This window comes from Saccopteryx bilineata, chromosome 1 (genome assembly GCF_036850765.1).
Source record: "Saccopteryx bilineata isolate mSacBil1 chromosome 1, mSacBil1_pri_phased_curated, whole genome shotgun sequence".
Lineage (NCBI taxonomy): Eukaryota > Metazoa > Chordata > Mammalia > Chiroptera > Emballonuridae > Saccopteryx > Saccopteryx bilineata.
The window spans coordinates 392,402,136-392,428,764 of record NC_089490.1 but is presented as its reverse complement, the minus strand read 5'-3'; the positions used below and the strand labels follow the sequence as shown (position 1 = coordinate 392,428,764).

Here is a 26,629-nt window from a genome sequence, read left to right as displayed (position 1 = left end):
ATATCTAGCCTTCCAGCTGGGTGACCCTGAGCAAATCGCAGCTTACAGGCGCCTTTTCTTCGTTTGTAAATCTGGCAAGATAATACCCAGTCACAGGATTATTGCAAAGTTGCAGTTACAATGAAATACTAAAAAATGAAGCCCCCTGCAGGGACTATGGTAAAAGGCCAACAGAAAGGGGTGCCGGGAGGGAGTGGGGGAGGTTCACTGAGCTCCCAGAGTGTGGGGAGAAGAGCAGAAGCCTAGCTGCTGAGCCAGGGCAGGTCCCTGTGCATGATCTTGGGGAGGACTTGAAGACTAGGCTAAAACGCTGCTTTTCACTCCGTGAAGCCAATCTACGGTCACTCAGGGAGAAATGGAGAGGAATGGGGGAAGGGGCTGGGAGGCCAGGAGGCGGGCTGCACAGCCTGCTTGTCACTCCAGGATGATGGATGAGCCTATACCATGGCTTGTAATTAGTGCTGACTGGCCCTGAGAGTCTTCCCTTGAGGGAGTGTTCCCTGCTCCTCCATGCCCAGAGGCCCTCGTCAGGGAGGGGGCTGGATGGATGTAAAGTTTCCCCCTGAAACTCTGGCACAGACTCCCAGAGGCTGGTGTGCATGTGCTCTTGTACCTTTGTGTGCACAGTATGTGTGAGCCTGGTAATAGTGCATGTGACAAGGACAGTGAACATGTCTGCACATGGGTGTGCACTGACATGTATAAGAGTGTGCATGTGTGCTATGTTGCTAGTCAAGACAAAGATTAAGTATGCAGTGAAGGGAATATGTAAAATGCTAGACTTTTGTCTGGGTCACCTGAAGCAGAACACACTTGACTGGTCCCTCTTCGTTATTCAGAGGGTGGGCAGCCCCTGTCTTGAGGGCAGAAATAACAGAAACCCAGGCCTCTGTGGCTGCCGCCCCTCCCGGAGGTGCCTGGGAGCCCGAACAGTCAGGATGGAGGAGTTTTCCCAGTTTGCATACAGGTTTTTCTGGAATAAACGGAATTTATATTTCCCCAACATTTCTTTCAAAGATTCAAAATAGTAGAGAATAATTTCAACCAAGGCTTAGGACAAAGAATACCAGTAAATTCTCTAAAATGAAATGACCAGGAGGGGAATGGAATCTAGGTTACTGAGCACTGGAGTCTACTCCCAACTCCATTGCTTACCAGCTGAGACCTTAAAGGAGTAAATTAATTGCTTTTTTTTTTTTTCTAAATTAAAGGCAGGGAGGCAGGGAGGTGGAGAGACAGACTCCTGCATGCTGCCTGACCGGGATCCACTCAGCAAGCCCCCTATAGGGTAATGATCTGCCCATCTGGGGCCACTGCTCTGTTGCTTTGCAACAGAGCTATTTCAGTGCCCGAGGTGAGGCCATGTACCCAACCTTAGCACCTGGGGCCAACTTGCTTGAACCATTCAAACCATCCAGCCACGGCTGTGGGAGGAGAAGAGAGTAAGAGGAGAAGGGGAAGGGATGATTGCTTCTCCTATGTGCCCTGACCAGGACTTCCACACGCTGTGCCGACACTCTACTGCTGAGCCAACCGGCCAGGGCCAGATTAATTGCTTTCTAAGGCTTAATTTTTCACTCATAAAAAGGGGATAAAAGTGGTATGGTGTTATTGTATATTATGTAAATTTGAATGATGCAAATGTGAAAAATGGCAAAGACCCCTAAATTTAACAAAAATGTCAGGGTTGCATGATTTCAGAGTTTGCTCACAGCCATTGCTACAAACACAACAACAGCCTCACCTGAGCCGCAAAGGGCAGTAACTGCCATCAACATAGTATTGCCTAAACCGGGCTGTTGTTTATGATCGTCCAAACTTCTAGCAGTGACATTTATGACTAATATGCTGTTATTTTAATATTCAACATTATCATTTAAAATACATTCTGTATTCTAGAATGATGCTATCTTAGAATTTATTAAGTGGTTGTGTGACTGCCAAAAACTGCCCTCCAAAATCAATAACTTTGCAATGGAAGTTAGATATGATAAGACACTCTGAAAAAGCCCGGCTAACTGCGGTGGCATGCCAAGCAGTTACCTTAGGAGGGCCTACTCTGTGAAATATTAGAGGTTTTAGTGTCTAGTGAATAAAAAAATAACGGGGGGGGGGCAAAAATATTATCCGGTGATGGGAGATTCTTCTCCCTGTCTTTAACAATTATTCTTCTGGAAAAGTGTCAAATTAGGTAAATCTTGAATCATTTGATGCCTTAAGTAGCTCACAGGGTGTCCTCTGCCCTTAAAGGAAATGATGTAATCCTTCATTTCAGCTTGGTAAGTGCCTGCTCAATGCGTGCTAGTTTTGCTGCTATTCTGCTTAGCAACCTGGGCCTTAAGGGTTTGTAAGGACCAGGCTGGTTCTGCCGCAGCATATGGCTCAGGTAAGAAGCCTTCCGACTCCAGGCAGAACCTGAAGGTATTGCTCTTTGAGAAAGGGTGGTTGAACAAGTGTGAACTGTCAATTTTGGAATTAAAGTTTAAAATCCCCACAGTGGTTGTTTAGGAATAATCAGGAACCTCACAGGAAGTTGCAAAATGTCCAAAAGGCTATGCAAGGCAAAGTTTCAACAGCGACACCAGGTGGCAACAAGGACTAACTGCAATGGACCCTTATTTCATCAGGGGTTTGTCAGGAGGCCCTCCACCAAACCCACATGTGGAGGTTGTGTGTGGAGGAGGGGAAGCAAATCACTGGAACTGTCTATCCCGGAGTAGGACTGCTGGGCAGAGTGCGTGGGTGGGGGGTCTTAGATGTGTGTCTATGAGTGTATGGCCCTCTGTCTTTCTCACAAGTGACACATGCAGGAGGAGGAGTTGGGGGTTAAATATATCAGAGAGAGCAGAAAAAGAATAAAATTATATGCAAGAAAAAGGAAACTTCACATAATAAATCATTTCTAATATTATGAGATAGATAAAAAGTAGCAAGTTATTGGGGGAAATTGCTAATAGTTTCTCTACAAATATGTAAGACCACTACCATAGATTGGTGACCACAGTTATTTATGTTTTTGTTTCGTTTTGCTTTGTTTTAATATCCATGCCTTTTGCAGAGTGACTTTGCAAGTCTTCTCTTAAAAACTGGAGACTTTGCCTGACCAGGTGGTGGCACAGTGGATAGAGTGTCGGACTGGGATGCAGAAGGACCCAGGTTCGAGACCCCGAGGTCGCCAGCTTGAGCGCAGGCTCATCTGGCTTGAGCAAAGAGCTCACCAGCTTAGACCCAAGGTCGCTGGCTCCAGCAGGGGGTTACTCGGTCTGCTGAAGGCCCGCGGTCAAGGCACATGTGAGAAAGCAATCAATGAACAACTAAGAAGTCGCAACGCGCAACGAGAAACTGATGATTGATGCTTCTCATCTCTCTCCGTTCCTGTCTGTCTGTCCCTGTCTATCTCTGCCTCTGTAAAAAAAAAAACAAAAAAAAACTGGAGACTTTGCCCTGGCCGGTTGGCTCAGTGGTAGAGCGTCGGCCTGGCGTGCAGGAGTCCCAGGCTCAGTTCCCGGCCAGGGCACACAGGAGAGGCGCTCATCTGCTTCTCCACCCCTCCCTCTCTCCTTCCTCTCTGTTTCTTTCTTCCCCTCCCGCAGCCAAGGCTCCACTGGAGCAAAGTTGGCCCGGGTGCTGAGGATGGCTCCATGGCCTCTGCCTCAGGCGCTAGAATGGCTCTGGTTGCAACAGAGCAATGCCTCAGATGGGCAGAGCATCACCCCCTGGTGGGCATGCCAGGTGGATCCCAGTCGGGCACATGCAGGAGTCTGTCTGACTGCCTCCCCGTTTCCAACTTCAGAAAAATACAAAAACACACACACACACACACAAAAAAAAAAAAAACCCTGGAGACTTTTTCCTTACTCTTTGAATCTAAGCTGGTTTGGTGACTTGCTTTGGGCAACGGAATGAGGCGGAAGGAATTGCCTCTGCTCACGTTCTTAGACTGCTGCAACCTCCATATGAATAAGACCAGACTGGCTTCCTGAAAGATGAGAGACCAAGTCGAGCAGAACCTATGAGCTGATTGGTCTGAGCCCAGGTTAAAGGCAGGTGAAAGAGGCTATACAGGCTCAGCAAAGCCAAACCTCATCACACCTTCCAGCTAACCCCCAGGTAAACTTGTCAGGCCCACACAGACTCATTGACTCAGGGGCCAAATAAATGTTTATTGTTTGTTTATTTATTTGTTGTTTTTTTTTTTAGAGATAGAGAAAGAAGGAGAGAGGGACAGAGAGGAAGTGAGTGTTAAACCTAATCTGGAGGGACCCAAAACATTGAAGACACAAAGTCCGTTGATTACACATCAAAGCTTTATTGTCTAGCTTGGCCAAGGGGCAGCAACTCCAACAGAAGTCTGAGGGAGAGCGCGCCAGCCCTTTGTTCTACCTAGTTTTTATAGTTTTGTAAGTGGGAAGTACAGAAGCAAAAATTGTAATTAGGAGCCCCTTACCACTATTGGTTATAGTCATATGTCCTTTAACATGATAGGACCACGTTCAATTTGCAAGTCATACATCATTTTGGAGAAAACAAAATTTACAAGTCAACACAATGGTAGAAAGATGTCTTTTTACATATTAAAAGGCATTCCTATATTATCTAGTGTTTATCTGCCATCTCTCTGTCCACAGTCACACACATTACCTATATGCATTCATATGGGAGAGGTAGTTTCCGTGGGGACAAATGCCCGCAAATGTCTCATTACTATAAGAAAAGGTATATTTTGGCTTTTCTCTTCCTGCACTTGGTTAGCCATTCACCCCCTTCCCCACAGGGTTGGTGGAATGTCTGGGGATCCATGTTTTTCTCCCCTTTGCATTTACAATACAATGCCAAGGACCATCCTGGTTTTATGCCAATCACACAATACAGAGACTATTTCTCACAATTTCTCTGCACACCTTAACCCAAATTAATAAAATGTTCTTCAAGCCTCTTAAAATATAAATATTGATTCTGTAGCTTTTGGTATTTTACAACACCTGCGGGTGAGGTGGCGCAGTGGCTCCTCATGAGAGAGATGAGAAGCATCAACTCATAGTTGCAACACTTTAGTTGTTCATTGATTGCTTTCTCATATGTGCTCTGACTGGGGTGGGTTGGGGGAGGCTCCAGCCGAGCCAGTGACCCCTTGCTGAAGCCGATGACCATGCGTTCAAGCCGGATGAACCCGCACTCAAGCTGGCAACCTCAGGGTTTCAAACCTGGGTCCTCAGCGTCTCAGGCCAATGCTCTATCCACTGCACCACTGCCTGGTCAGGCAATGTTTGTTTTAAACAAAGTGACACATTCCGTCTTGCAAAAAAAGCCTCAGAAAATTCTCCTCACTTCCAGAGTTTCTGCTCTTCCCAGATGAATAAGAATTTCCTCTATCCTCCTACCTGGTGGCAATTCGTTCGTTCAATCATTCATTCACTCTAGAATTTTTTTCCAGTGTAAGGCACTTTGTTAGGCTTGGTGGGGGCACGTGGTGCAGGGCGTAAGAAAACACTGACCTGATTTATAGTCTGGTTTGGGCAGAAAGGAAACAAACCTGGCCACATAAGCCGCTGAGTCTATTCGGATCACTTCCCAGCTGTATGACCTTTGGATAGTTACTTAACCTTTCTGAGTTTTCCCTTCCTTATCTCACAAGCAGGGACAATACCTGGGTTTTAGCACGGGGGGGGGGGGGGCGGGGGCACAACATTTTCAAAATGCTGTGCCCATGGGTCAGAATCACTTCCTAGCCCCTGCCTTTACTCAGCCGCATTTCTTCACATCAAGATTTTCCCCAGGAGGAGATTTCCTGAATTTGGGAGGTGCCGTTTGCTCTCAAGAGTTCCTCAGAGAAGAATCAGTGAGGGACCGGCTCAGACAGGAATTTGCCATCTTTCCAGCAACCGTGAAGTGCGCTGAGAAGAGCAGGGCACGCAGTCCAGCCTAATGGTGGTCTCTCCATGCCCACAGAGCTACAAGTCAAGTAGAGGCAACTCAACTCTTTCTTTTTTAAAGGGTTTTTGTTGTTGTTTTTGTGACAGAGACAGAGAAGTCAAAGAGAGGGACAGATAGGGACAGGAAGGGAGAGAGATGAGAAGCATCAATTCTTTGTTGTGGCACTCTAGTTGTTCATTGATTGCTTTCTCATATGTACCTTGACCAGAGGGCTACAGCAGACCAAGTGACTCCCTACTGGAGCCAGCGACCTTGGGCTCCAGCTGGCAAGCCTTGCTCAAACCAGACAAACCCATGCTCAAGCTGGCAACCTCAGGGTCTCGAACCTAGGACCTCTGCATCCCAGTCCGACGCTTTATCCACTGTGCCACCACCTGTTCAGGCAGTTGTTGTTTTAATTGATTTGAGAAAGAGAAAGAAACATCGATTTGTTGCTTTACTTATTTGTGCACTTACTGGTTGATTCTTGTATATGCCCTTACTGGGACGGAACCCAGAACCCTGGCATATTGGGATGATGCTCTAACCAAGTGATCTACCCAGCCAGGGCAAAACTAGCCTTTCTTTTCCCCTCTCAGAAACCCTTGACCTCAACCAGAGCATGCGTAAACTAGAGAAAGTACACTGGAAGCTTGAATCAACTCCCATCTTGCATTTCAGCTCAGAACTTGGCACCTAGCCCAGCTGCAGTACCACCTCGGTCAGTTACCACACTGCCTCCATGCCTCAGTTTCTCTTATTACCACGGTATTCTGTGAGAGGGGGATGGGGAAGCCAGGTTCTGCAGGTAGCATAAGGCCCTGGAGTGGGGGCAGCAGGGATGTGAGCATACATCCTGGTGGCTCTGATGGCCTTAAGGAAAACAGTCACCCTATAGAAGCATCTCAGGCAGGACTAGCTTGAACGAGTTGAGACCTTATAAGACATATGCTTGAAAAATGGCTATTAGTTGATGGCCGAATTCCTACTGTTGTTGCAGGGAGTAGAGATAAGTAACTCTTGGGCTGTTGGTGGTTATGAACCTGAATGTCTGAGTGTGTGAGAGCTGGGGACGGGAGCAAGGGGGAGAGAGGGTCACGGTGACCAGAACTGCATCTGCAGCCAGAAGAGCTAAACCCAGAAATCACAGACAGCACATTCGGGTGGACAACACTGTGCCAAGGACAGGGGAAGGGAGGGACAGGAGACAGACATGGTGGGGGGTGGGGAAAAGAAAGAAATAGAGACAGAAGACAAAAAGATGGGATTAGGAGGGAGGAACAGAAAAAGGGAAATAAAGGGCTAAGAGCAAGAGCATCAGAGTCTCTAAGGATAAGCTAGAAACTAGAAAACCACGTGAAGAGACATCTTCAGAGGTGAAAAGAAGACTCGTTGAGTTAAAATCCATCTTTGTATCTGTCTCCCTCATCACGCTGTAGGTTTTGAAGGCCAGCACTAGTTTAAGTCATTTTTATGCCCTCTGTGTTTAGCATCGTGCAGACATAAGGACTCTCTGCTTGTTTGTTTGTTTTTGGTGAGGGAGAGAGAGAGAGAGGAGAAGCATCAACCTGTAGTTGCGGCATTTTTTAGGTTTTTGTTTTTGTTTTTGCAAGAGAGAGAGAGGCAGAAAGACAGACATACAGGAAGGGAGAGAGCTGAAAAGCATCAACTTGTAGTTGTGGCTCTTTTAGTTGTTCATTGATTGCTTCTCATATGTTCCTTGACCAAGGGATCCCAGCTGAGCCATGATCCCGTGCTCAAGCCAGCAACTTTGGGCTCAAGCTAGTGACCTTCGGGTTCAAGGCAGCAACCTTTGGGCTCAAAGCAGCGACCATGGGGTCATATCTGTGATCCCACACTCCAGCCGATGACTCCGTGCTCAGGTGGGTGAACCTGTGTTCAAGCTAGATGAGCCTGTGCTCAAGCCAGCAACCTCAGGGTTTCAAACCTGGGTCCTCAGTGTGCGAGGTTGATGCTCTATCTATTGCAACACTGCCTGGTCAGCTAGGGCATTCTCTTTGTTGAACAAATAAAGGAAATATTAAGAAAAGGTAGCATTGTAAGATAGAAGGGCAGAGACAGATATAGTGGCTCTGGGGATAGACTTGAGTCATAGAGACAAGCTTTCAAACCCCAGGTCTGTCGTTACCTAACTGCACAACTTTGAGCAAGACATAGCCTCTGCGAGTTGAGAGTTTACCATACAAAGTTGTTGAGAATGAACGGCTGTGAAGCTTTCAGCAGACTGCAGACTGCCTGTATAAGCTCCCAACAGTGTTAGTTACGATTATTACATTGTCACAGATAAATATGAGAGCCAAGGACTGGCATAAATGGAGTACATGAATAGCCTCCAATTAATGACTTTGCCCTCTAACTCAGTGCCTGTCCACTAGAACTCCAGGTCTGGCCATGTGACTTACTTGCTTTGGCTGATGAGACAGTGGTCAATCTGATGCTAACAGAGACGCAGAGGTGTGAAAAAGGTAGCCTGTTGCCCTGGCCAGGTAGCTCAGTCGGTTGAAGCATTGTTCCGATACACCAGGGTTGCAGGTTTGATCCCCGTTCAGGACACATACAAGAATCAACCAATGGGCCCTGGCCAGTTGGCTCAGGGATAGAGCATTGGCCTGGCATGTGGAAGTCCAGGGTTCGATTCCCAGCCAGGGCACACAGGATAAGTACCCATCTGCTTCTCCACCCTTCCCCCTCTCCTTCTTCTCTGTCTCTCTCTCTTCCCTTCCCGCAGCCAAGGCTCCATTGGAGCAAAGTTGGCCCGGGTGCTGAGGATGGCTCCATGGCTTCCGCCTCAGGCACTAGAATAGCTCCGATTGCAGCAGAGCAATGCCCCAGAGTGGCAGAGCATCGCCCCCTGGACATGCCAGGTGGATCCTGGTCGGTCGCATGCGAGAGTCTGTCTCCCCACCTTCTCACTTTGTTTTTTTTTTGTTTTGTTTTTTTTCATTTTAGAAAGGAGAGGGAGAGACAGAGAGACAGAGAGAGAGACAGAGAGAGAGAAGGGGGGGAGGAGCTGGAAACATCAACTCCCATATGTGCCTTCACCAGGCAAGCCCAGGGTTTCAAACCAGCGACCTCAGCATTTCCAGGTCGACGCTTTATCCACTGTACCACCACAGGTCAGGCCCCACCTTCTCACTTTGGAAAAATACACACACACACACACAAAGAATCAACCAATAGAGAAGTGGATTGAGTCTGGAGGAGAACAGCTAGGTCCAGCCCAGATAAGCAAGACCACTTAGCCAACCCTGAGATTTAGATGAAACTATAAATGGTTATTATTTTAAGCCACTAGCTGGAGTGATTTGTTACAAGGCAGTCGCTAGCTGACACAGGGCATGTTTACTCTTGTCCCTGAAAACGGAAAGGCAAATGAGAGAGGAAGACGTGGTCTGCCAGGTTTTATTTGTATAGTCTAGTGAACTTGAACCAGAGAAGACTGCAAAAAGTGGTTTAGAGAGTCATACATAGCGAAGGGATACTAGATGCAGGTCCCTTCACCAGACTGTGACGGTGCCCTTCAGGTGGAGGACAGAGGACACCAGAGGCAGGAGGTGGCTGCGGGCAAGCTCAGGTAGGCAGCAGCAGGGAGACCTGCAGCTGAACAAGTGGGGCGTGGAGGGGTCGGGTGTGCCCTAGGCTGGCCCCTGCTGCTCTCAGGAGCTGGGGTCATACACCCGCCCCATGAAGACAGGGAACCTGTGCTGCTGGTCCCAGAGCAGGAAGAGGAAGGGCTGTTGGACCTCAAAGACCAGCAGAGTGCGGGCCACCGAGATGGCAGAGGCCGCAGCCGCCTCCACCCCGGTCTCCGTCAGCTCCAGCACCGTCTGGTGCTCCATCGCAGACACCATAAGATCCGGGTCCTCTGTCAGCCCGCACAGGTTGAGGTCATAAGAAAAGTCATAGAATTCTACGGCATAACCAGAAAAAACAATGAGTCAACGACCAGCACAAAACCCTCAGTTGCTGAAAACATTTGTCCTGAATTTTCTGGGTTGGTCCAAAGTCCCAATACTCTCTTCTTCCTCCTTCTTGCTTACCAAAATGTCTAGCATACCTTCCGGTCTTTGCTGGTGGGCCCATCTTTACTTCCACCCTTTGCTGGTGGGCCCATCTTTACTCCAACCCCCACTTTCTCTCAGATGGGGAGAGACCTTGCCCCCACCCACAAAAAACCCTGAAAAATGATGTCATTTCTTCCTTGTCAATAAGCACCTTGAAAATGATATACTATACAAGAAAGAGGTCATATGTTATCAAATGAGGTCATATACAAGGGTGTGATATATGCTAGGAAACAAGATTGCCTATCAGGAGGTCAAGTACTTTAAAAGAAAATAAAGAGATATATCGGGAAGGGAGGTCAAAGGCCAGGACGTGAGGCCAAAGGTTAGGAAATGCAATCTCTGTTGCCTCTCCTAAACTCAGAAGCCTCTAGGCCCTCTTATCCTGAGCGCTTCTTGCATAATCCATGGATTAGTTGAGTGTTATGAAATGTCTCTGGGGGAGGAGCATCCACAGCCCACCTTAGTCACCTGTCCCAATGTCACAGTGAACCATAGTGCAAACAGTCAGAAGAGTTAAAGGCCTGGGCTGGCTCACTGCTAGCTCCAGGGACCTTGGCTAAATCATGTCAACTTTCTGAGTCATTTCCTCAATGATGTAATGAGATAATGGCACCTGTCCCTGTAATTTACAGGATGGAGGGACAGTTTAAGATTATAGCTGTAAAAAATACTCTGGAGAGGACTAAATGCATTGTAAGGACCCCCCCCCCCCCCATTTTCTCCTCTGATGGTCTAGGAACAACTCCGAGCTGCCAGGGCTCACCCAGGTTCTCCATCACTGTCAACATGTCCTGGCTGCTCTTGAGTTTGAAACGGGGCATCATCAGGAGAGTGGGCTGGTACTTGACCATCTCCAGCTTCCTCATGATGGCCATCAAGACAGAGGGGCTAAGAGCCTGCTCCATGTCTTCCAGATGGTATGTCATGCTCTGGGGCATTAGGATCACCATGCTCAGGTTGTTGGAGAGCTGCAGTTGCCCCACCTGGAGAAAAAGAGAGGCACCTATCAGTCTTCCCGCCCTCCGGGTCCCGAGGCTGATCTTCAGTCTGCTGCTCTGATCTGTACCATTTCAGCAAGCAGCGGCTGGGCTGAAGCTTCCAGGCTGTGCCAGGAAATGGGGAGGAAACTGGGCTAGGTGCTGGTCTAACTCTGTGCTGGTGAGACGCAGAAGAGTGAGCACAAGTTTCAGGTCACATAGGCCGAGGATGACACCCTGACTCTACCTCTGGTGAACTGTGTAATACAGGCAAGTAATGAAATCTGAGTCCTGTCCCCTTCCTCTCCAGTGGGTTGTGTATAAAGTATGTAACACGCAGAACATACCACCAGAGTTACCAGGGCAGTCCTTTTAAAGACTTGATGATTCTGCAGTGCCTATGAGAGCAAGTATAAATCCCTTAGTGTGACTTTCAAGATTTTGTACAAGTTGATCCTAGCTTACCTTCCAATTTGCTGTGAGAAGAAATTTCATTGATGGCCAGACAAAAATATAAGAGAAGTGCATTGTTTCTAACAATGTCCCCAGTGCCTAATGGGGTCTAATGCAAGTTCTCAACTCAGGGCGAATTGCCCCCAGGGGACATCTGGAGACATTTTGGTTGTTACAACTGGAGGAGGGGACTCACGGTATTACTAGGATCTAGTGGGTAGAAGCCAAGGATAACACTAAATCCTACAATGCCCAGGACGGCACCACCTTGCAACAAAGAATTACCCAACCCAAGATGTCAATCATGCCAAGGTGGTGAGATCTTAGATTAATAGGATATAAGAGACTATCATTAAAAAGGTGTTATGGTTGAGGTTGAAAGATGGACAAGAAGAACCTAGACTGCAGAATTCAACTGGGCAATGAAGAAATTAACTGGAACCAATCAACTGTTGGAATTTGAAAAAATGGCCCAGAAGAAGCAGGATGTAAATTGCTATTGACTGAAGAGTATGGACACGGGGTCCCTCTTGATGGAGGCTTCAACAGGGGTGCGCTCATCTGGGCGATATGTACCCTTCAAGTCCTGCCTACAGTCCTTGAACCTTGGACCATGAAGTACCATGTTATGGTCTTGAATTTCTAAGCCAGTAACTGAAGCATACCTGAGCCAGTAAATCTAACCCCCTTAGTTGGGTGAATTCTCTTTTAAGTCTCAGGAAGACTTAGAATTAAGTATGAGAATGACAAAGTAAACCAACTTCATAGTAGTAACACCAGCTAATAAATTCAGGGTAGTCTTAAGAGAATCAGACACACTAGTTTTCTGCTTTTAAGCAAAAAAGGTATAGAATAATTTCATTAAGTTTAAGAATGATGTCAAGATGTTGGGTTAAAGTTGATTTACTCTTTAAATTTAATTTTCAGTTCACGGGTGTTAGGAAAACATGGCCAAGCAGGGTTTTAATTCTGCCCTGTCAGGTATACGACATACTTCAAAAGAAAATAAAGTATAAGCATCCTCATAACCTTGAAATGCTTATGGGAACATTAACCATATTTGTAAATGGAAGAAATGGTTTAAAGAAATTTACTCTGTTCAAAGTGACTTGATTAAAAAATAAGTCAGTGTTTCTATATAAAAACTATTATAAATATAAGTAAATTTGCTTAAAATCAAAAGGTTTAATATCTTGAATTTATAACATTAATACATTAATTATGTTTAAAATCCAAGGAACTGTAAATACTGTGTTTTTGTGCACAAAACTCCTGCTCTGTTGACATAAAAAGACACTGGTGGCCCTGGCCGGTTGGCTCAGTGATAGAGCGTCAGCCTGGCGTGCGGGGGACCCAGGTTCGATTCCCGGCCAGGGCACATAGGAGAAGCGCCCATTTGCTTCTCCCCCCCCCCCTTTCCTTTCTGTCTCTCTCTTCCCCTCCCACAGCCAAGGCTCCATTGGAGCAAAGATGGCCTGGGCGCTGGGGATGGCTCCTTGGCCTCTGCCCCAGGCGCTACAGTGGCTCTGGTCGTGACAGAGCGACGCCCCGGAGGGGCAGAGCATCGCCCCCTGGTGGGCAGACTGTCACCCCCTGGTGGACGTGCCGGGTGGATCCCGGTCGGGCGCATGCGGGAGTCTATCTGACTGTCTCTCCCCGTTTCCAGCTTCAGAAAAATACAAAAAAAAAAAAAAAAAAGACACTGGTACCTTCTCCCCTATCATATGAGTTAGAGTGATGGCCTGATCACTATTCTCTTCCTTGTACATGCTATTCCGATTTTTAAAAAATAATTATGGTCAAATTCACTGAATGGGGACCAATGTATGGAAAAGTGCATGAGTGATCAAATGTAACCTCCCCTCTGAAGTCTTCTCAGCCACGCACACTGGCACCCTCCACTGAATTCATTCGTTTATTCAGCAAATGTATAACGAGTACTTATTATATATGACAGTGTTCTAGGCACTGGGGACATTTTTTAGAAACAAGACAGGTAAGGTCTCTATTCCCAAGGATAGAAATATCTCAGGGAGATAGACAATAGTGTCACCAAATAAACAAATAGCCATTTCAGACAGTGATAAATACCATGAATATAATAAATCGGGGATGTTATAGGGTGAGGAAGGCGCTACTTTGAGGGGGAAGGCCTCTCCACCAAAGTGGGCTTTGAGCTGACACCTGGATGAGCAGAAGAAACATGTTATGTGAAAACCCGAGTGAAGAAGTGTCTCAGAGGAGGGAAAGCAAACCCCAGCTCCCAGAGGGAAACAAGCCCAGCGTGCTCCAGGACACGTCCTCTACTTCTCGGCCTGGAACTCAGCCACTGGGTGTCTCCCACTGAGCTTTACCTATAGGTCTGTCTGTGTCTCGCTGTCCTACCCAGGCAGAAATACCTGATCACTGGGTGTGAGACACTTTACTACCTGGAATCCTCTGAGCTCCGTATTCTGTCTTCCCTTCCTCCCCATCCACTGTTCAGTTTCTGCTAAGGGAGTTAAGCCTTTAAACACATGTGCACACGTACACCATGTAGTCACATGTAGATACACCGATACATGTGTACATACATGTGTGCGGTACATGCATGCATACATCAGATGCACAGAATAGAAACATGACTCACTTTTGCCATTTGATGGAGTAGAGATGAGTGAAGAAACCTTAGAATCCTGCTTTCCAGCCTAGAATATACAATGCCTGCCTTGGTCAATGCTGGAGAATGAAGAAAGAAAAGACAGGGTAGAAATACAGAAGAAAGGAGCAGAAATTAGGAAGGGTGCGCCCCAAATCAATGGGGCTCCAGCAGAAAAGAGATCAGGACACACAAAAGGCACTGAAACAGGAGTGGGAAGAGCCAAGAACTGACCTTGGCTTTCAATGTCTGGTCATTGAAATGGGCCACCGGGTACTTCTTGCTGGTCATCATGGGCACTTTTATCACAGAGGATTTTAAGTGAAAGGGTTCCTTCTTGGTTCTTTTGTGATCGAATGTTTTCTTCCACTTGGCTAGAAGGAAGAAAGAGAGGGAGGGTACTCTAATGCAGGAGCAGAGAGGGTGTAGAGCTAAAGCCTGCCCTGTGGTGGCACAGTGGACAAGGCACCGACCTGGAACGCTGAGGGTGCCAGTGTAAGACTCCGGGCTTGCCGGGCCAAAGCACATACACGAAGCTGGTACTTCCCATCCCTCCCTCTCCCTGTTTTTCTAAAATCAATAAATAAAATCGTAAAAAAAAAGTGTGAGAAAGAAAAGAAAAGAACAAAGGATGTAGAGCTACAGTCCTTGTTAGCAAGGGGTGGGACAGGTACAATGGGGTCCAGCCATGGATCTTGGGGTCGTGGGGTTGGGTGGGCTTTGCAGCCAGGAGGGGAAGAAGGATACAGGATGGTAAGATGACTGGGTCCAGGGCCCCCTTACCACTTAGGTAGATAGCATTGAGGAAGACCAGGCGGGTGTCGGAGGGCAGGCTGTCTAGCAAATGGCTGATCTTGTCATTGGTCTTCTCTGCCACCCAGCTGTTGATGAGCTCCAAGTTGACATTACTGTCATTTCCCAGCACTCTAGGGCTGTCATACAGGTTCTGAGCGGCATTGACAAAGGCATCCCTTATAGCCAGGTCTGTGGGAGGGCGGGTCGCAAAAAGGAGGCATGAGTCCCCTGAACACCCTCCCGCCTTCCTGGAGCAGGTTTTGAGAGGGGGTATGTTTCCCAGCATGCTCTGTGCTCATTCCTAGGACACAGCATGTTGGAACAGGCCACTCCTCTAGTAGATGTGACAATGAGGCCCAAAGAAGGGAAACCCTGAACTTTGAGCAGAATTTATCCTAGGCCCCACCTGCCTCTGCTTGCTGTAAGCACGGCTCAGCAAGATAACTCTTTACTTCTGTTTGTCTGTATTTTCCCTCTTTTCTTAATTCAAGAGGCAACAGAGTCTGCTTCCCGGCCTGAGTGAAAGTTATTAATAAGACTTCCTTCGCTCTCCAAAGCCCAGGTCCACTAAAGAAAATAGTGTTTGGAAGAGAAATTTCTCCTGGACTAAGTAACTGATATTGAATGTAGTTGCATTTTCTACCAACCCAGCAAGACAGAGGGTAACGTTGGTTTATAGCAAATAAGTAAATGCAACATTACTAAAATATATTTTCCTTTATTTAAAGAGAGGGTCAGACTAGAGATCTGTAGTTTTCAAACCTTTTCAAGTGGCGGAACTGTGTTTTCAAATAAAGGCAGGTCTGAAGCCCACTGTATAAAAGGGCTCTGGCGGAGGCTGGGTGAGGGCTCAGAGCCCAGCTGGCTCCATCTCCCTCTCACAGGAAGTGGCAGCCCCCCAACTCCCCTCTCCCACCCTGACTTCTCAAACAGCTCTGCAGAACCCTAGGGCTCTGTGGATCAAAGCTTAAAAAAAACCTGCGTTTGATCATTTTGGAAGTTTATCATTCTTACTACCTACTTCGTAATCTAACACATGTAAATGACAACAAGTTCATATAAGAGAAAAAAAGTACAAAGACTAGGAGCTCTAAGACTCCCTGAACCTGTGTTGCCTATTTTCCGTCTATAGCTCTCTAGCCCCACCTCTTCCCGGGCTGTTGTTCCAAACGGAGTGGATGAATGCAGATGACTTGCCCTGGGTCTCACCAGCCGGACCGTCTGGAGCCACCCGATGTGTCTGCTGAGAGGCCCTTAACGTGCTCCACAGTTCACCCTAGATGTTCTCTCTCTGACGTCCCTCTGTCATTTCTCCCTAGTGCTGGGTCCCCCTCAGACTCCCTTCAGGACCCTGCTCAGCAGCCTCCTGGTCCCCGGCACTGACCTGGGCTGTGGAAGATCTGGGAGGCCGACATGAAGCCTTTGGATGTGAAAGCCTTCAGGGCCTGGTGGACGCAGGCAAAGTCCTCGGGGTAGGAGAGGACGGTCTCCAGGTTTTTCTTGGTGGTGTTCCCAGCCCCTGCAATAAAGGGCAGAGACAAGGGGCGGCTGCAGGAGGTATGGGGGACCCATCATCAGTCAGGTCACTTTTGAGGGCCCAGGCTGGAATGGGGGGTTGATGCCTGCTATGGAGGGGATCAACTATCAGAGCTGGAGGCGTGGTTTCAGGAGACAGTATATGCATCCAAAGAGAGGGGTGTGGGACTTATGAATAATCACAGTTAGGCCTTTCCAGCGCTTCAAATACTTTCCTCTTTTATTTTTCTGCCTACTCATCATTCAAAGCCTGGCCCAACCGCTGCCTATTCCACATGAACTATTACTGAGTTGGTTTGGGTTTATAAGATTTCACCCTATAGGCAGTGACACTAGATCACTATTAAGAGGAGACATCAGAGAATCATAAAAGAGGATGGATGTTCAATACCCGTTTAGCTATTCATCATTAAATATTCATCTTCTATGCAGTAGCAGATGCAATTTATTGAGCACTTACTTGGTTCCAGACATTACAAGTGCTTCTCCCATATTATCTCATTGAATCACAATAACCCTTTTACATAAAGGAAATTACTATCCTCATTGTGCAGATGAGGAACCTGAGGTTTAAGAGGTTAAGCAGTCTATTCAATTTAAGATCACAGAGCTAATAAATGCAGGATATAGACAGAATTCAAGGCTTATCTTTTGAGCATCAGAGATATTAACTGAAACCAATCAACTGGAATGTGCCTTCCAGGGAACATTTGGCAATGTCTGAAGATACTCTGGTTGTTAAAAGTGGGGGGATGCTACCAGCATCTAGTGGGTAGAGAGGTTAAGGATATTAGGATTCTGGGACTTCATGGTGGCTGGGTCCTTGTTTTATATGTTCTTGTGTGGTCCATAGAGTTTTATAAGCCATGGTGCCTGTTAAATCATTGTTACATGAAGGAATAAGTGAAAGTTCAAGCATAAAAAGAATACCCCCCCCACGCTCCTGTCAAATGTAGCCCATCTTTATAGCTTCCTCACTGAGGCATAGCTTTGTAGGTGTCTGGGTTAGGGACCCTCATGGGTGGGTCCAACATACAACCTGAAGAGAACTCAGCCAGGTTCTTACCAAGCAGGACCTGAGTAAGCAGGCTGGCGACGCCGAAAGGTGAGAAGACCATATTGGTCTCAGCCTTCTTCACTGATGAGATGGCATGGTAGAGCTTCACAGAGAAATCTGTCAAAGCTTCCCCGAGTATGTGCTTTGCTGAAGGATTCTCCAAGTCAGGACAGTAAGTGTCAGGCTCTGGGCAGAGGGGCCCAGTAGTGGGCTGGGTAGTTGGGTAGGTAGGTTGAGTGGTTGGCAGGGTAGGTTGAGCAGTTGATTGGAGGCAGAGCTGGGAAGCGGTCTGCAAAGTGGTACTAGCCCTTAGAATGGTTGAGTTGTTTGTCTGCACGGGGGAAGAGCCCTTGGCGGGCTGACTGGATTGATTCTTAGGGATCTCTTTCTCTGAGACATTTTCTTTGTTTTCTCCTCGCAAGCTGTCCAGATCCGGGGGACCATGGCTGGTACCATTAGGATTTTTGTTTTCTCCTCGCAGGCTGTCCAGATCCGGGGGACCATGGCTGGTACCATTAGGATTTTTGTTTTCTCCTCGCAGGCTGTCCAGATCCGGGGGACCATGGCTGGTACCATTAGGATTTTTGGTTTCTCCTCGCAAGCTGTCCAGATCCGGGGGACCATGGCTGATACCATTAGGATTTGAGGAGGCTCTATCCTGTAGGTCAAGAAACTGAGTTTCATTTTTCTATGAGGCACAGTCCCTTCAAACACTCAAAGCAGGAAGAGAAGGTAGGAATGTGGATAAGATCTTGTACCCAAGATAATTTCTGAAAAGGTCTGGTGGATGAGGGGTCTGCCTGGAGCCAAGGCCAGGAATTCCTTCAGTGCAGGGGCAAGGCAAGAACGGGTGAGCGTGGTGGGGTGGGCACGAATATTCTCTGCCGAAGATGAGAATTAGTCAGGGACGCTGTTATCACTGACCAATTACTGTCACATAGGAAGCTGTTTCCCAGACTTTGGAGCTGAGTGTCAATGTCCATTTATCCGTGTTCTTACAATTAAAAACAAAACAATCTGCCTGTTTTGACTTAGTTGCCTGCCCAGGATAGACATTTGAGCTTGTAGCCTTAGCTTTAGAACAGTGGTTTTTCAAATTGTGGGTTGTAGCTCATTAATGGGTATTGGAAAGAAGGAAGGAAGGAAGGAAGGAAGGAAGGAAGGAAGGAAGGAAGGGAGGGAGGGAGGGAGGGAGGGAGGGAGGGAGGGAGGGAGGGAGGAAGGAAGGAAGGAAGGAAAGGAACAGAAAGAAGGAAAGAAAGAGGGAAGTACAGAAGGAAGGAAGAAACAGAGGGAGGAAGAAATAGTATAGACCAGTAGCTCTCAATCAGAAACAAATTTGACCTCAGAGGACATGTGGCAATGTCTGAAGGCATTTTCGGTTGTCATAGTGAGTGAAGGGGATGGGGGGAGGGGGGAGATGCTGCTGGATTCTAGTGGGTGGAGGCCAGGGAAACAGCAAGACATTTTACAAAGCACAGGACAGCCCTTCATACTGAGGAATTGTCCAGCCCCACATGCTGATTGTTCCGGGTTGAGAAATCATGTATTATCCCCATGTCACTGATAAAAGAAACTAATGCCAAGACATACTAAGTAACTGGGCCCAGGGTCTCGCAGAAGCTGTAGGGAAAGCTAGGAGTCAAACCTTGGTCTGATCCAGGTCTCTGCTTATTATTACATCACCTGCTGAATCACAAAGGACATTGCTGGTGCCACCTTCCACACACATGAACACAAAGGCCAGAACAAGCATCCGCCATGCTCCTGGGCTCAGCCCTTACCCCTGCTCCCCAGAACACCGGGACCTCTCACTGCAGTTAGCGCCCACCCAGGCCCAGGTGTGTCTGTTATCACTTCCGCTTTTCACTGGCTCAGCCTGGGGAGACCCTGTGTCCCACCTGCCAAACCCCTTCCCTACCCCTCAGTGTCCACAACCCCAGCTTTCATACCACAAAATACTGCCCATCTCCTTGCCATATTTGGTCCTTCCGTTTATTCTCCACTTGATAAAATCAGGGCAGGTGGGCTCGGAGAAGTGACTTGCTCAAAGCCACCAGGCTGGGGCCTAGCGGGCCAGGATTCGAACCTGTGTCCCTCTGAGACCCAGCTCTTTCCAGGCTTTCTACGAATGGAGCTGCAAGGATCAAACTGGCTGATCCCAAAAGGAGCTCTCCTCATTCGCCGGAGCCTGAAGGGTTAACCCTAAGCACCACCACCCCCATCCCATGAAGGGGCCACTCACCGCAGCCAACAGCAACAGCAGCAGGAGGGTCAGCGGGGTCAGCCTGGAGGCCATCTGGGAGGCGATGTCAGGCCGGACCTGCGGAGCCAGCCAGAGTCGGAGCCAACTTCGAGCCCGGGGGCCCGGGCCCGCCCCGGTTCCACTCCCCGCCCCGGTTCCACTCCCCCTGCCCTAGCCCCAGTCTGTGAGGGCTCTCCACCTCCCTCTCCCAGCCACCTTCTCTCAGGCTCCGCCCTCTGTTTTGTTTTCCCAAAACCGCTTCCCTTTCCCGGAACCCGCTGGCTCTGCCTGTCCCCCCAGGCCCGGGTCTCCGTCCATCTGTTCCATCCTGGGGGTCCTGCTTCAGCCAGACAATAAGGCCAGAGGCAGAGGGAGGAGGAGAAGGCCAGAAGGGGTTGGGTACGACAGCCCAGGAGGGTCGGGAAGGGGAGAGGCAGAAGTCTTAAGTGGAAGCAAGTCTGTAGAGACCGCGGGGCTAAAAGGGGCCAGGGAAACGGAGCGGGGGTGGGGGTGGGGGTGGGGGATAGGATGATGAGAAGATCCCTCCCCATGCCCCCCTCCCAGGAACCAGACCTGCTCCCAACTCCTGGGCCTGGGCAGCTTCAGTGCAGACTGAGTGGATAGTCCCACAGGGTCAAGGAGGGTGGGGTGTGTGTAGGTGGGGGGGTCGGTTTTCGCTATTGGCTGGCCCAGGACACTGCCCAGTTACAAATTAAGGATGATTGATCGCTGGTGTGAGTTCCTGTAAATCACGATGGGAAGGATTTCTTGGTGGGCTTCTGGGGGCAGAACCGGGGATTTAGCCCCAAACCCGTTGGGAGCCAGGGGTAGGGAAACTTGGGTTTAGCCCTCAGCTTTACACAAGGAAGCTTACTTACCCCCTGCACGTTCACGGGTCATGCTAAAAACAGGACAGACACAAATAGCTCCACAGTTTACAGGCAACCACATTTTCGGAAATTGCTTATCTCTGCTGATCCTTAAAGTAACTCTTTGGAAATAGACCCCTTTGTGCCTATTTGATAGATAAGCAGCCAAGCTTTGGAGCACTTCGGGCCTGGCCCATGGTCACCCTCACTTGGAGATAAGCCTGAAGTCCTAACCTGGCCTCTGCTCTTCCCCTGCTCTCTGTGAGTATAGTGTTTCTCTTCGCTGAGACCTGGAATCAGTGGTCCTCTTGTGACTCAGTCAAGGAGTCCAGGGCACCCAGCCCAGCAAGGGTTTGCCTTAAGTTCAAAATAAACGGAAAGCTGGGTGTATGCGTTTGGGGGCAGGGGGACATTTGTAGTGTCCTGGGAACCAGAAGACCTGGCTGTCATCTGACTTCCGTCTCAGCACCTCTCCTTGCAGGGTTGCCAGATAAAATACAGGAAGCCCAGTTCAATCTGAATTTCACTTCAGCAAACAATTGAACTATGTTCCATGCAATGTTGGGACATAATTATACTAACATTTTGGGGGGTCATTCATCTGAGATTCAAATTGAACTGGGCATTCCTGTATCTCATTTGCTAAATCTGGCAACCATACCTCCTTGGAAAAGCAAGGCAGTCTCTGATGACCTGGCCCAGCTCTGATGTTCGATGATTGTCGCACTGATGGTTTGGCACATCCAGGAGGGCTGGCTGCAAGCACTTAGCTACTCTAAGGGACTGACCAGGGACAGAAACGAGAGAGAATATTTGTGTGTCTCCTTGGGGGTCCTTGGAAAAGACCCAGAAAGACTGCATCTGCTTCGCCAGAGCTTCATTCCCTGTGGCCCACTGGGAAGACCCTAAACTGTGGGGAAGTTCACATCAGTGCCAGAAATACAATGCAGTCACTCTAGTCAAGCTGCTAAGTAACTAAAGTCAAAAAGGTTGAGGCATGAGGAAACAATTCTATTTTTGTTTTAACTAACCTGGGGACTTCAACTTTTGCATTTGCCAGTCCTGTGTCACTGCCTGGTTATACATCAAACGTCCAGATAACACTCTCATTACGCCCCTCCCCCCAAAGGACTCATGCCTCCAGACCATGCGACATCCATCTGACATCCATCATCCGGCCTGCCCGACATCTGACTGATAACCATTCTGGACCAATCCTAGGGAGAAGAATACAGGACTGATTATTTTCAAGAAGGCTCTTTTTTATTATAAGAACACTTAACTTTTCTTTATTCTTCGGAACATTTATGGGTTTTTTCCTACCCGTGTTGCGGGTATGCAAACTCTCAGACCCTTGAATAAACCTTTATCATTTATTTCTAGCCAAAGCCTCCAGACCCTTTTTGAGTTCATTTAATACGTGGTTGGAGCAGCTGCACACACATTATCACTTCTCTGTCCTAGGGCCCAACTGGGGGCCTCGAAAGCACACTGAGCTTGCGAGTTCTGGGCAATGGGTCAGCCAAACAAAAAGGAGTAAGCAGAAAGCAACCTCACTCATCCTCTCCTTAATTCTAATGATACCTATAAAGTGGGTGCTAATAATAATCCCAAGTTAAATGAAGGAAGAGAAGTGACTCACAGAAATGAACTGATTCACCCAACACAGCTAGTAAGTGACATAACCAAAATATAGACCAAGTCTGTTTCAGCCTGTATTGACCCATCTAAATTACTGGCGTACACCAGGGACTAGCGGAAGCAGGCAGCAGACGGAGCATCTGTGCCCAGCTGCAGGAGTCCGATGCTCTATGGACCGAAGTCTAAGGGTAAACAAGGCTGAATGGAGAGATTTCCCAGCCTGTGGGAAATGTCTCCTTCTGCAGACATTTAAACTCTCTGGCCAAAGCCACCCCTGCACTTTAGACGTTTAGAGGGTGTGTCTGTGTTGGTCAAATAAGTGTGTAAAATATGATTTTTAAGTTTGTTCTTATACTTTGCATTGGGGGCTGGGCAGTGCCAGGTATCTGTGGTCTGTGAAATTGCAAATTACCTTCCTGCTTGGGAAGGGCCATTGTTCTGCTAATGTTTGCTGGAGGAGAGGTTTTTGCACCAGAAAGTTTTGAAGAGAGAGAGAAGGAGAAGAAGAAGAAAGAAGCCATGTTTGCAGAGTGAGAGAGGAGAGAATGAAGAGTGCTGAAGAAGAAACCATGTTTGCAGGGAGAGAGAAGGTGTGCAGATGGGGAACCAGAGCTGAGGGGCTTTGCGAGTTCCGCTATGACTGGTGGGGCCTTTGATTCTAGGAGAAACCGGAGAAGATTCACCTGGTTGTGGAACCAGAGAATGTGTCAAGGCTTTGGGAGCTCTGAATGAAGTGTTTGCTTGTTGGCCAGTGCGAGACTTTAATAAAGGAATGGCCTACGATTTTTTGGCTCCACTGTTTCTTTTTTTTTTTTTTTTTTTGTATTTTTCTGAAGCTGGAAACGGGGAGAGACAGTCAGACAGACTCCCGCATGCGCCCAACCAGGATCCACCCGGCACGCCCACCAGGGGGCAACGCTCTGCCCACCAGGGGGCGATGCTCTGCCCCTCCGGGGCGTCGCTCTGCCATGACCAGAGCCACTCTAGCGCCTGGGGCAGAGGCCAAGGAGCCATCCCCAGCGCCCGGGCCATCTCTGCTCCAATGGAGCCTTGGCTGCGGGAGGGGAAGAGAGAGACAGAGAGGAAGGAGGCGGGGTGGAGAAGCAAATGGGCGCTTCTCCTGTGTGCCCTGGCCGGGAATCGAACCCGGGTCCCTCGCACACCAGGCCGACGCTCTACCACTGAGCCAACCGGCCAGGGCCTGGCTCCACTGTTTCTTTACCGTCTGCCTGAATCAAATGTGAACCTGCATGTGTACGGCCCCGATGGCGGTGACTACTGGTCGTATAGTCTGCTTCCTGGATACTCTCCTGCCTGAAGATGCTGGAGTTGAAACTGAAGCTCTCCCTGATTGAGACACTAGTACTTTTCCCCAACAGGATGACCGGAGGTTGATTTAATTGAGGTGCTTGGAGAATTCCTCCCTAGTGTGGGTGTTTAGAGAGTCAGTCAGCTTAGGGGTGTGACTTCAGTCCTTCCCCCACCCCTGGGGACAGGTCTAGGGTTTTCCTGCCATGAGAACCTTCCCTTCTGGTGGGGGAGGTGGGATGAGCCCACAGGGACATCTGTCCGCGTGTTTGCTGTGTACATGGCTCCAACCCCCTGTGGGTTTTCTGGTGCTGGATGAAGTTCAATTCTCAGATAAAATACAGGAAGCCCAGCTCTTTCTGTACTCAGAACATTTCACCAAGTTTTTCTGCTAGGTGAGTCCTCGGGTACCAAAGATTCAAATTGCTGTGGGTAAACACTTTCTCACAATCAATATACCTATAGTCTCTCCTCTGAAGAAAAATGATACAAAACTTGGAAATAAGGCAAAAGAATCCGGGTCAGCTGATTCTCAGAACACAGAGACTCGTTCAAGTGATAATTTTCTCAGTTCTCCCACGAACAAGACTCAACTAATACCACTCCAGACGCAGAGAGATGTTGATTGATTACAAAGAATGCTTTGGGCATTAGGGCTCAATTCTCTTTTCAGAACTCTGGCTGTGAAGTACCATTCTAGCGGAATGAAATTTTCTTTGACTTCTTATTTACCATGGATCAGGGCCCAGAGTCTATGTCAGATGTTGACCTGTCAAAACGGATAAGATGCAAATGTTTTTTTGTGTGTCTGGTAGAAGTGAGAGTGAAATGGAAACATTTGCAAGAGACAATAATGATAATCCCAGAGGTTATGATCTTATTGTTCTATAGGGCAGTAGTCAGTTTTGTAGCTAATTTAGCTTTGTTATTCCAACATTCTCTTTTTCACTAAGTAGACACGCACGCACACGCATTTCTTGCATCATTTGAATCAGCTTTGTCATCCTGATGTTTGTCTCATTAATGTTCTCACTGTGTATTTGTGTAAGAATGTTTCTGCCATTCTGAGAACTGTGTTTTTGGCTTTTCTCTTTTGTGCGTTGTGGATGCTTTGTGAGTAAAGATAGACTATTGACGGTGTAAGAATGAGATGGCACTCCATCACCAGATGTGCAGGCTTTATTAGAGGAGAAAGACCTGCTGGGGCACCCCTCCAGGAGAACTGCACCGGGTTACAGACTAGGGGCGAGTTATATAGTGTTTGGGAGAGCCTGAGGGGATACTGAGGCAAAAGTCCTGGTATGTCCGGAATGCTCCTCCTTGGGGGGCTTCGAGCATGTGGGTGTTGAATCAAAAGTCCTGGTATGTCTGGAGCCCCTCCTTGGGGTGGCTTGTCAGCTTTTTGGAATTCCTCTGTCTCAGGGGCCATAGTCCAGTAAGGGTGAGGTCTGACAGATAAACGGAACATCAAGAGGGCAGTTTGGAATACACATATCTATCAGACGGAAACTTGTCTACTTCCTACACACACAGTCCTTTCTTGGGGGAGGAAGCATAGGCTTAGTAGCCAGGAGTGAAGGGGCTTTGGGGGTCCCTGCTGCCAGTGTGCACCTGACATCGTCGTTCATTCCCTTTCTGACCAGTTTATCCCACACGGGCTCTTTCCTGCTCAACCTTCCAAGGACTGCGCCTTCCTGGGAACCCACCAGACAGTCTCCATTCACAGGACTTTTCTGCTAAGGACCCTCTTCTCAGATATCAGCACTCCCACGTCCATGGCAGCACTATTCACAGTAGCTAAGATGTGGGAACAACCCAAATACCCACCAACAGATGAGTGGATAAAGAGAATGTGATATGGACATACAATGGTGTGCTTCAAAAAGAAGGAAATTCTGCAATATGAGACAACACACTGGACCTTGAAGACATTATGCTAACTGAAATAAGCCAGACACTGAAAGACAAATACTATATGATTCCACTGCTATGAGATACCTAAAATAGTCAAATTCATAAAGTCAAAGATTGGAGTAGTGGTTACTAAGGACTGTGAGGGCGAGGGGTTCTGGTTCTGGGGAGTTGTATTCATCAACAGATACATTGTTTCAGTTAAATAAGAGGGACAAGTTCTAAAGATCTGCTGTACAAGACCGAACCTATAGTCTGCAATAATGTACAATTACATTTTGTTAAGAGGATATATCTCATGCTGTGTTCTCATCAAGATAAAATAAAACAGCCCATCTTCTTTTCATCTCCCCTCACTCTTCTGGGAGGAGATGGGTGGGAATGAGAAACAAACACAAGAATAAGATACAACTAATTGCTCGAACACAAACACTCTGAACCCCACACTCGGAATGTATTTGAAGACCTTGGAAGGCCAAGGAATAAACAACTTTTCTAGGTAGACAGATACATGTGATGAGTCTTTACAGGAGTTTTAAATGGGTCCATTTCTTTCTGTCTCAGGAAATTTTAGAGTACCCTGTCAAAGTTATCATTACAATATCAAGTACGTGTTTTGTAAAAACTTTCAGACACCCCAGACATTTATAAGATGAAAAGTTGTTCCAGATACAACTGCTGGGAACAGTTGCAAGTATGTTCTTCCAGATTCTCCTCTTTATTCATAAAATTGTATGATTTTCTACACCTCTCCCATACACATAATTATTACCCTTCCATATTTTTCTTACTTAACTGAGTATCCAGGCATTGTCCCATCTCACTCTTTCTAACAGCTGCATAGTATTTCATGGTGTGGGTGCATCACAAACTATTTCTTTGCTTTCACACTGAGAGACATTTGGGTTGCTCCCCAAAGCCCCTAATTGCATACTGGTTCCAAGAGGCTCCCTCATGTCTGCCCACTTTTACGCCTCTCCCTCACAGCATACCTGGGTTTTCTGCCACATTTCTATCTCTGACCCTTAACTCCAACCTCTGTTGCCACCTCTTTAGATAGAAAACCGAGGTTTGGACTATTTACTCAGCTGTGAGGTTAGGCTCAATACTATGTGCTGCCTCGGAAGCTGGTGACACCAGGAAAGACACCAGGAAAGACACGAATGGCCTAATTGCAAATCGCCTTCCTACTCTGCCT

The 26,629-nt window shown here is 47.7% G+C and overlaps 1 protein-coding gene and 1 long non-coding RNA gene across 2 annotated transcripts; one reads left to right on the top strand and one right to left on the bottom strand.

Moving 5' to 3' along the window:
* Positions 1 to 9,322: 9,322 nt before the first annotated feature.
* On the bottom strand, positions 9,323 to 20,336 carry SERPING1 (serpin family G member 1). Its single transcript, XM_066251550.1, has 8 exons — positions 20,276 to 20,336; positions 19,703 to 19,780; positions 17,467 to 18,115; positions 16,249 to 16,383; positions 14,853 to 15,053; positions 14,304 to 14,443; positions 10,765 to 10,984; positions 9,323 to 9,844 (listed from the first exon to the last, which is right to left on the bottom strand). Exons 2-8 carry the CDS (start codon positions 19,754 to 19,756, stop codon positions 9,591 to 9,593), a joined length of 1,653 nt encoding a protein of 550 aa, XP_066107647.1. The 5' UTR covers positions 19,757 to 19,780; positions 20,276 to 20,336; the 3' UTR covers positions 9,323 to 9,590.
* Positions 19,764 to 21,922, top strand: LOC136318737 (uncharacterized). The gene is made up of 3 exons (XR_010728116.1): positions 19,764 to 20,101; positions 20,729 to 20,832; positions 21,701 to 21,922. It is a non-coding gene; the product is annotated as an uncharacterized lncRNA (long non-coding RNA).
* The last annotated feature ends 4,707 nt before the right edge of the window (positions 21,923 to 26,629 follow it).